Raw genomic sequence first — 11086 nt, forward strand, 5'->3', positions numbered from 1 at the left:
TGGAGTGCCCTACAGAGAAGAACAGATATGACATCCTGTCCCTGGACTTCATAGTATAGCTCTAACTGGGCAAAGTAGAAAGTCCTCTTTGGTACTAACTTAGATTGAAAGAGATGGAATGGCAAGACAAACCTATAAAATTACAAGCCCTGGTATTAGTTATCTTACTGGATAGTGCAGGAAGTTCACACCAAAGATGCAAAGCTAGCAAATATAGACAGTCTTTTTACGAGACTGAAACAAGAAGCCTTATCCAAAGGTTTGTTAAAAGGCTTAGCAAGACTTTAAAACCAATGAAAGGTCCCAGTTTGTAGGCTTAGTCTTTTGGAGAAACCCCTCATCTGTTGACCTACTCTTTTAAGTTCTATTTAAGAATCCATTTCCAGTCCACTGTAAGTATTAAGACTTTTGATAGAGCAGACATATCTTCTTGTAGCCAAGGTTGAAAGATTCATCTAATGCCTCAGGAAGTTCACACCAAAGATGCAAAGCTAGAAAATATAGTGTCTTCTTCAAGACTGAAACGAGAAGCCTTATCCCAAGGTTGTTAAAAGGCTTAGCAAGACTTTAAAACCAATGAAAGGTCCCAGTTTGTAGGCTTAGTCTTTTGGAGAAACCCCTCAAACTGTCGACTTACTCTTTTAAGTTCTATTTAAGAATCCATTTCCAGTCCACTGTAAGTTTTAAGACTTTTGATAGAGCAGACATCCTCTTATAGCCAAGGTTGAAAGATTCATCTAATGCCTCAGGAAGAAGAGAATATCATCTAGGAGGGAATAGTTCTTTATTCCAGAGGTTTTTTATTCCTCACACTGTTGGACTGTGGAACAGTCTCCCTAAGGATGTTGTGCAATTGGAATCTCAAAAGTTCAAGCAAAGATTCAATGCATTAGTAACCTAAAACAATTCTCATTGTATTTTAATAATTTACATTTTTATCTACTGGTATGTATTTATTAATTTGTTAATTTATTTTTTCCTTTCTAATAACTGATCTTGTCTATCTGTATTTCATAATACCTTCTGCTACTTTCTTTAAATGAACACCATATTCTTTGGAAGCTCGAATTTCAAGTCAGTGGCCCATGTGGGGTTGTTCCAAATGAATAGGGTCCATCTTCTGAATAATAATAAGAATATAATTTGGCAGCAGACCCTCTTTTAAACAGGTTTTATTGAATATTATTGCTGCTTCAGTTGCATTTATTTTGTAGAAGACTTTTCTATTTTTCCTTATTGCGGACTTCTCTTCATTGAGGTGCGTGCTAACAGCTCACCTATTTTGTCATTCATGGGGGAAAAGTACAAAAATCTGATTCTGCTTTCTTATATATTCTATACAGTTAGAATATTATGACATATAGTTGCAGTCGGCGAACTTCAAGCCAAATTTCTGCGGCGAAACTCGATCCTGACAGATCTTTGCAACCTAGGAATATCATTCATTCCAGCATTCCCATTGGCCTGCCGTTGCGTGATGTCATGCCGACTGACATCATTGGTAGTTTGGCTGCTATTGGTTGGAGGATGAATGATGTCATTATTTACTCTTTCTGTCGTAGTCGGGGTTGTCTCGAAGGGTGATCTCGCTCATCAGGGCGTCTCCATTCTCAGGGTTGTCATTTTCGGTATGTTGTTGGATTTGGTGGGTGTTTGGCATTACCCTTCTCGAATTTGTGGCAGGGAGCGATGCCTCCTGCATCATATTCATTGTAGGTTTCTTCTTGGCAATGAGGTTCATTCAATATAAACGCTCGGGGCATCCTCGGACAGGACACGCAAAGTGGTAGACCACGTTCTTCTGCTTTAGTCTCTCTTGCTGGCGGGAGGGTTTTCCTCATCATGAGATCAATGGGTGCTGGCCGGTTCTTATAATAAATTACAAGGTTTATTTTCTTATTGTCTTCGGGTCGGGCGTGACGTTCTCAGCAGCGATTTTCTTCATGGAGACTCGGCCTCACGTACTGGGGATACATCCGGGCCTTATAATATATCATGATGTCATCTTGGGGCAGGTTGTGTGCTCTCACCATTTATACCATTTTCCAAGCCAGTTGAATTTCTTTGTTGATGAGTTTGTTGGTGAAAAGTAGTTCACCAACATTTGTGCAGCACATTCAGATTCCTGTTAGTGTCCTGCCAGGGTGGAGCAGTGGGATGGGGCCCTTCTAATGAAGGTCCTGACTGTCGTGATTTTAAACCTAGCAGGACACTCTCGCTATCTCGTTCAAGCATAGTTCCAAATTGGTGGATTTTAGTAGACTGATGTCTTCAGGATTCTGTTCCGTCTTTGTGACCATAACGTCGAGGAAGGGGAGCCAGTCGTCTGTGCTGAACTTCGACAGTGTAGTTCAGCACTGCATTCCCTGGAACGCTCTGACGAAGGGCTTCCAACCTCCCTCGTTGTCTGCTTGAACGAAGCGTCACGATGTATCGGGCATATTTCTCCAGCCACTGGATTCTCTGGAAGACACGTTCTTCTACAGTGCCCATGTAAAAATTTGCAAAGAGGATGCCCAATGGAGAGCCAATCGCAACGCCATCCTTCTGTCTATACATGTGCCCTCTGTGTGTAGTGAAAGGTGCCATCTTCATACAGATTTCCAGCAGGGCCTTCAGGGAGCCTTTTGGGATGTTCAGTGGGGTCATTGTTGGGTCTCTGTAGACCCTGTTCAGGATAATTTAGATGGTTTCATCCACCGGTATGTTGGTGAATAGACTCTCTATGTCCAGAGAGGCAATGGTCCCTGCGCCTGGGGAGTCTCGAATCACTTCGAGGAATTCCACAGAGGACTTCAGGCTATAACTGTTTGGGACGTAGGGGGTCAGGATATTGTTTAGTTGTTTGTCAAGGGCGTAGGTCGGGGCAGGTGTTTGGCTGATGATCGGGCGGAGGGGGTTACCAGCCTTGTGTGTTTTGACATTCCTATACAGGTAACCAAGGTCGAAGTCACCTGCGATGGGGGGAAGATGGACAGCATTGCTGGCACCATTCACAGTGCTGATGATCTTGTTTCCCTCTGATGTCTTCGTGGAGAGTTCGTCAGCCTCTCGAATTTCATTGTGTCAGCAGGATGGCATCCAGTTTGTGAAATACTCCTTCTTACGTGTAAGGACAAAAGCTGCTTGTCTTGTCAGCGCTGATGCACTCACTATGATGCCTTCCTTTCCTCTTCAACTCCATCAGGGCTTTCCTCATCTCACGGTGCAGATTCCACTGTCGTAGGACCCTCTCCCATGAGGGCCAAGCTTTGGGAGGGGCTGGAGAGGTGCGAAAGTTCTTACGGTGCCATGTGATTCTAACTGTTGTATAGATTCTAGCATCAGTTGGTTGCAGTCGGCTTGAAGTTAGCGACTGCAACCAATCAAAATCAGATCCATGACCCCCTTCGCTGAAGCCCGTGTATAAATTGGAAGGACTTATGCAACCTGCCAGTCTCTCTACTATCTCCCGCTGGAGAATGACAGAAGAGTCTATCAAAACGTCGTGAGCAACAACTATACGCCATAATATTCTAACTGTATAGAATATAAAGCAGAATCCAGATTTTTACTTTTCCCATGGAAATGACAAATAACAGGCGAGCTGTTAGCACATAACTCAATGAAGAGAAGTCCGCAAGAAGGAAAATAGAAAAAGTCTTCTACAAAATAAATGCAGCTGAAGCAGCAATAATAATAATAATAATAATATTATTATTGCTATTATTATTATTATTATTATTATTATTATTATTATTATTATTATTAATAATAATAACAATAATAATATTATTATTATTATTATTACTATTATTTATTATTATTATTATTATTATGTTGATGGACCTATTCATATGGAACAAGTCCACAGGGACCATTGACTTGAAATTCAAGCTTCCAAAGAATATGGTGTTCATTCAAAAGAATAAAGGTAATGGGAAGTACAGAAAGTGGAAATCAGTTACTCAAAAAACAGATAGATTAGCAAATTAATAAATAAATATTACTAAAATATAAGGAGAATTGTATTAGGATAGTAATGCATTGCACCTTTGCTTGAACTTTTCAAGTTCAAATTACACGACATCCTCAGGGAGGCTGTTCCACAGTCTAACAGTGTGAGGAATAAAGGACCTCTGGAACTGAAAAGTTCGACAAAGGCATATTTACTGCATGTTGGTGCTGCTGTTCAGCGAATCTGATTGCTCAGCAGAAAAAGGGGATCAGGGATCAATTGTGAATGTGAAAGATCTCTATTAAAATACAACTTATGAAAAAGTGACAAACAAGAGACCATCCTTTGATGGTCCATGTCATAACTGCTAATATTAGGAAACAGAAACCTACCAAGGCGAACCACTCCATGTAAAAGAGATATATCTCTGGCAGAAGCAGACATCCACACCGGAGAACAGTATCTAGTAAAGGAAGGACAAATGACCTAAGACAGGTTGAGCTGATTTTATCACTGTTATAAATATTTGAGGCCTTTACAAACAATACCTAACTTTCACTTGGCATCTGCTGAAACTTTCATTAGATGTTTCTCAAAAGTAAGGTGTGAGTCCAAAGTACACACAGAATAGTTACAGCTTCAGACTCATTCAGCAGAGTCCCATCCACGTAAAGGAGAGGATAGGGTGGAAAATCTGTACGAGATCTGCTAATCAAGGGTGGTTTTATTTCACTGGAGTCCAGCCTCACACCCCACTGACCACACCATTCACTGATTCGGTTCATGTCCCAGTTGAGGCTGAGGGCACCTTCATTTCTCTTAACTGGAGACTTTACCACACCCACAAAGTGTTGCATCATCAGCATACTGAACAATCTTGTTTTCCAGGCCAACAACCCTATCACTTGTATACACTTTAAATACCAGTGACCAAGAACACTACCCTGCCAAGCTCCAGACACAGTAAATACCAGTGACCAAGAACACTACCCTGCCAAGCTCCAGACACAGTAGGTCTTGGTTTGCTAAAGATCCCATCAACAGCAACTCGCTGCTGCCTACCTGTAAGGAAATCTTGAAGTAATCCTAAAACATATTCACCCACTCCAAGATTCTGAAGTTTATAAATAAGTGGCACTGTGCAAAGTAATACCTCCTTTAAGTGCATCCACTAATAGACCTCGTTTCACTTTCCTTGATGTATATTTATGGTTGTGGCTCTGCATGGCTTGGAAATATCATTGATTATATCTTCAAAGAAGTCCCTTCTGAGGCTCTTTGTGGATAACCAACTTGTGTGAAGATTCATCATGCCAAGATTTTTGGGAATCAGCAAAACTGAGGCTGACAAAGAAGTTTCTCCCCCCTGGATGCCTTAAGAGACTAGAAATTTGAGTCTTGAATTACATTTATTGTAATAATATAATAATAATAATGTACTGTAATTTTCCATGATAGTTTTCAACTTGACATTGCTTGATTGATATTAAGAGGAATGTGAACTTGCTGGTTTTTGCTGGTTTTATTAACTTGTACAATGTGCAGATTTGTTTTAAATTCCTAGTTGATGTAGTATAACAGCTACTGTATTTTATTTATTAATCATAATGAAACTGAAAATAGGTAGTAACTAAAGATTTAATTTTTTAACATCTGGAGGATACCAATTAAATTTTACCATGATTTATTTCAGCAAAGAGAAGGAACTTGTTACTGGAGTATGCCTTAAGTCAGACAACCTTAGAGCAGGTATTTCTGAAGTTTGCTCGGGAGCAAGAGGAAGATGACAGTCCTTGTGGCGAGTAAATTTATTTACAAAAAATCTTTTTACATGACAGACTATGTAGTTTCATATTCTATGTACAATATAAAGATCCCTGTAACTTAATGCACTAGTTAGTTGCACATTTTACGTACAATATTAATATTTTATATACAGTATATGAGAATACTTTGTGGGTTTTTTGTAAGATTTATTACTGTACTTAATTTTACATTCCATTTATATTTTTGGGTGTGAAGTACTTGTACAGTATTTCTTTGTAGTCATTACTTTTAGAGCTAGAATTTAGTTCTTCGTACAAATTATTATGTACTTACCAAATGGCTGTATTGTATATACTGGAACATGCTGCCATACTTAGTTTTCAGAAAACATTTATAGGCTTATAATCATAAAATTATCTAAAAAAAAAAGCTCATAAACTTCATAAAGGACTTGAATAGCAAGGAAACAGTTTAGGTGTTAATTCATTATAGCAAAGGTTATACATGTTGTGAGCACCAAGTTTCTAAAAATTTAAATGGAGACCTTGATTTCCATGGCATTAACATGTGTACAAATTGGCTGAGGGTGAGTTATCTTGTTCTATAATTATTACAGTACAGGTATACCTCACATAGCATGTAATTTGTTTCAAAACATGCACATCAAGTAGAAAAACAACTTAAACTCAAATTAAGCGCCTTGAAAAAATATCTATACCCCTATAATCACCCTGTAGCATCATCAGTAGTTGTTGTCACATAAAAATATAAAAAACTTATGCAGTCTCTTTAATAAAAATACAGTATACATTTTCCTTCATATTTATGTAAAGAATACCTAAAACAATTTACCAAAACAAACCTATGCACCCTATAAACAACCAATAACGATACAAGCGACTTTTGTTTCTTCTTATTATTATTTAAGAAAAACTGCCAGAAAGTTGAAAACTAGAGAACTGGAAATGATGTAAGGCAAGGTATGACTGAATAGGGTGTTCTCAAACTTTGCTTTTAAAGCAAACTCGAGGTGGAAAAGCTAGTGTTTGATTTATAAGCACAGTATGGCTTAATGAGGTTGCCGTAGAAAAAATGTTTCTGATTTTTTCAGCAGTTATGGCAAATTTCACTTTTGACCATCAATATCAGTATACATAGCTAGAGAATAGAATACAGTATAGGATTTAGGCCACAGGCTAAGCGCTGGGACCTATGAGGTCATTTAGCACTGAAAAGGAAATTAAGAGTAAAAAGGTCTGAAAGGTGTAATAAAAGGAAAGCCTCGCAGTTGCACTAAAAAACAATTGTTGGGAGAGCATGGAAAGTAAGATGGAAGAAAGAGAATATGAATGGAGGTACAGTAAAAGAAATGAAACAGGTTGCAGCTATGGGCCAAGGGGATGCTGCAAAAAACCTAAAGTACTAATGCCTACAGTGTACCACGTGAGGTGCACTGACAGCACTACCCCCCTATAAGGGTATACAGTAGTTTAATTTTTCATAAACTATGATTACCATCACTTCAGTTTGCCTTTTTTTTTTGCATTTAGGTATCTGAGTTTTTTATTAAAATACTTTTAAATTAAAATGAAATTATCGGACTTACAAACACACACTGTTGCTGCAGTCTTCCTTTCAAGAAGTGTTAATTGAGCAAGGGCTGGATCACCAGGACTTATATGCATTTCACTATTAAGTAGGTTGTTATCTGATTTGCTGAGGTTAAGAGTAAGGCTTTACTTTAGGTTGAACTGACTTCAGCATTATCTTTTAAATTTGAATTGAGTTCCACATCACTGTTTAAGCACAAAACTTTTAAATTATGCAAGACTAAAGAATATATATTTTTTATAATTTCAAGATATTTTTTTAAATTATGTAGTTTGTTAGTACAGTACAAGTGTATAGTAGTGGAAATTTGAAAATTAACTTGCTAGAGTTTTATGGCTGGAATTTGAAGGTTTACTTGTCAGTTAAAACGAAGTAAATTATATTTTTGATAACCACTATATTCTTGCTTGGCCTTAGCATAATCAGTTGGCGTAGAGAGCATTTTTCAAGAGTGATTAAAACATCAATTTATACTGATACTGGTGTTTAATTATTTTTGTAAATTGTGTGGAATTTAGATAAGGTGTGATAGTTAAACAAATGTAAGGATTGGAAATTTAGTGCAGTGAATCTTGTCATTGCATAATACTAGTGAATGGTATACCTGTATTTACTTTTAAAGTGGTAAGAAATGTTTTTTTAAAGTGGTAAGAAATTTGTTTTTTTAGGTTTATGATTAATTGTTTGCATTGATGTAAATAGAAAAAAATTTTGCTCTTGGGTCAAAGATTGCATTTACCCACTAAAATAAGTATCCAAAGGTCATAAGTATTTACTAATGAGTCAGAGATTTCATTTACTTAGTAAAGGAAGTTAACACAAAAGTTATATTGTGTATGTAATGTTTTTTAAATGCGATTTCAATTATGGGGTTATAAAAGCATGCAATCTTATGTATATGTCATTAAGCCATATTTTTTTTACATGATTAAGGGTATTCTTACAATTAAGTATGGTATGCATACAAGGTATCTTGACTGTTGTGAAGTGTCAGGAGTAGGTGACTGTTCTAGATTGGTCACGATTAAAATTGTTTTTCTACAACTTGAACCATCACATCAGCAAAATACCACTAATGGAGGATGAGTAGCATTAATCTGACTGTTTTTATGAAAGACAGAAAAATGTGATACAATGGTTTAGTGTTATAATAAGAGTAACCTAGTCAAAAGGGCATTCTGTGTACAGTATGTTATGTTCGTCATTTTCAGATGATTTTTGATAGACATTTTCATTGGGCTAGCATGCCAGCCCAGATTCAAAATAGTTTTGTTAAACTAATCATTGTACACTTAAATGTAATAAATGATTACTTGTCACACATGAATACTTATTTCTTTAGTACCTTCTTTTTTAATCTTTTAATAATGTATAATAAAATCATGTACAGTACTGTATTCTTACTCAAGAAACCACTGCTTTAGTAACTTGAAGTGGCCAATTGGATTCATGTTAGTAAAAAAATGTAAATAAATGGAATACCGTGTATACAAAATATGTGAAGAGAGAAACAAGACCTCTGAACATTTGTATTCCTATCCAATTCAAAAGCTGTAATCCTTTCAGTGAATGCATTTTCTTTCACAATCTCAAGTTTATTATTTGTTCCTGTGAGGACAGAAACTTTCATCTTTTATATGAATCTACCTTCAGCCCGGACCTACTGTAGAAACTTGTAAGAAAGAGGGTGGGGTGCCACCTACTCGCTCAACTATCGTTTTTTCTTTTGCTGCTTAATATACATTAATCTCTCCCATATTCACAATAACAGAGCTAAGGCCCTGACAGATAAGGGCAAAATCTGGATGGGGGAAAAAAAACTCTACGGTTGTAAAACAGCAACTTCGTACCCTTGCCCCCTTTCCTCATCAGTAGCCATATACATACACTACATAGCCTATAAATAAGAGTCACCATGCTTTAAACTTGATGCAAAAGGCAATGAAATAGCTTATTTTCCCATATTTATAACAAAGTACCTGTATACTCTATAAATACACTTTGTGAAAACAAGCTAACTCCCTTTTCTCTAGGAAACAACACGCAATACAGTAGGTGTAATGTAATGTAAAGTACACTAACGAATAACCTGGGCATCACTGTGTTTCTTCTATTTTGCCTGAACCCATTAAACATTATAACACTTTAAAATACATTGTACACAAAAGAAAATAAACTTATTTTTGTTTTCCTTTCGTACGCGACACACAATATGGTAGGGGTGCCAAATGTACAGTACACGAATAACAGATATCACTTTCTTTTTCCTATTCTGCCTAAAGACAATATAAATACTTGTAATAACAGACTTCAAAATAAAACTACTTTTTTCTCTTTCACTTACCTGTGTTCGCTGCCCAAACTGTACAAAGCTGTTTGTAAAATTCAGAGATTTACAGCCCGCACCTCCAACTCAGCCGCATTCTCCTCTTCCTCCCCCTCCTCCTTCCTGTGACTCCCAGGAGACATTAAGAAGTGAACTGGATGGAAGAGGCACCCAGAGGGTCACGGTCATCAAAGTGGGCCAGTGACACATCAGATTCTTGGATGAAGGAACCCTTGCATATCAACGAAGGGTGCAGACATGCTCGTCTGTATTTCTGAGTTGAATGACTTAGTTACCAAAGAAGTGGATGGCAATGGGCTTGGGTGCATGAAGGTTTGGGATCTGAAGTTGTTTAGGGTACTCAGACAATTCGAACAACAATTCTGCTTTGTTATGACATGCTACCAAATTTCACGAATTTCTGTAGCCAATCCAAGGCCCTGGAGATGTTGATGGGGTCAATGTTGGGGTTCTCCATGATCTCGAAAAACATATTGAAGACCATGTGCAATGCCTGTACAAAGGCACTCATGAAACAGCTTGTCCTCATCCTTGTCTTCTTCAGGGGCTTCCTTGTCACCAGCAGCTACTGAAGCAGCTCTTGCTGTTTGACATCAGTTCAAATCCAGGGTCACCACCTTCATTATCCAGCCACTCTCATATGTCATCCTTGGTGATGTCGTTGCCTCCCTTCACGAGTGTGGCACAGAAAACCCTGACCTTCAAAACCTTGAAAGTCCATCATGCTCTCTTCTCCTTTCCCTTTAGTATACAGTTCCAAACATGTTTGAGGGTCTGTACAGTGACAAATTTCCAAGTATCTACGAAGCTGTAGACGACACTTTTTAGCAAACCCGTTTGAAGATTCCCCAGTATCCGTCTCCTGTGTATCCAAGCCTTGCTCCTTCACCTCCTTGTCTTGAAACACCTCCATCACCTCTTCCAGGAACTTCCTTCAGTATAACCATCTCATTGCAACAATAACACCTTAGTTCATAGGCTGATTGAGCAGTCATATTAACAGGCAAAAACAAGACCCTAATACAACATGTCACCAAGCAACTGGGTTTCATTAGGATGTGCAGGCACATTGTCCATGAGAAGCAAAGTCTTCACCCAATATTTAGCAATGCCAAAGTCCTATGTCTGAGGACGAATAACCTTCTTACAATTATGGAACCAGTGGGTTAAGATCCTGGAGGTGAACCAAACCTTTAATGAATGATATCAAATCACTGGGAGCCTATCCATCAACCCACACAGGGCACACGGTTGCTTTGCATGTCCAACTACCACTGGTTTTCAAAAATGCCCATCAGAAGCATTTGCACATAACAAAGCAGACAAGCATTGCTTGGAAACCTTTTGACCATGTAAATTTTTTTTCCTTCTTATCAGCCAAGGTATTAGTGGGTAAGGGGCGACAGAATGGACCAGTATTGTCA

The 11086-nt window shown here is 37.9% G+C and overlaps 1 protein-coding gene across 2 annotated transcripts in view; it reads left to right on the forward strand.

The window, feature by feature from the left end:
* The window catches only part of LOC136828031 (cholesterol transporter ABCA5-like), a 93101-nt gene extending 84459 nt beyond the window's left edge, over window positions 1-8642 (forward strand). For both annotated transcript variants that reach the window (XM_067085695.1, XM_067085694.1), the window contains one exon: window positions 5631-8642. In XM_067085695.1, coding sequence (XP_066941796.1) covers window positions 5631-5743 — 113 coding nt within the window. In that variant the 3' untranslated portion in view covers window positions 5744-8642. The remainder of the gene's footprint in view (window positions 1-5630) is intronic.
* Window positions 8643-11086: the final 2444 nt, after the last annotated feature.

This window comes from Macrobrachium rosenbergii, chromosome 42, assembly GCF_040412425.1.
Source record: "Macrobrachium rosenbergii isolate ZJJX-2024 chromosome 42, ASM4041242v1, whole genome shotgun sequence".
Classification (NCBI taxonomy): domain Eukaryota; kingdom Metazoa; phylum Arthropoda; class Malacostraca; order Decapoda; family Palaemonidae; genus Macrobrachium; species Macrobrachium rosenbergii.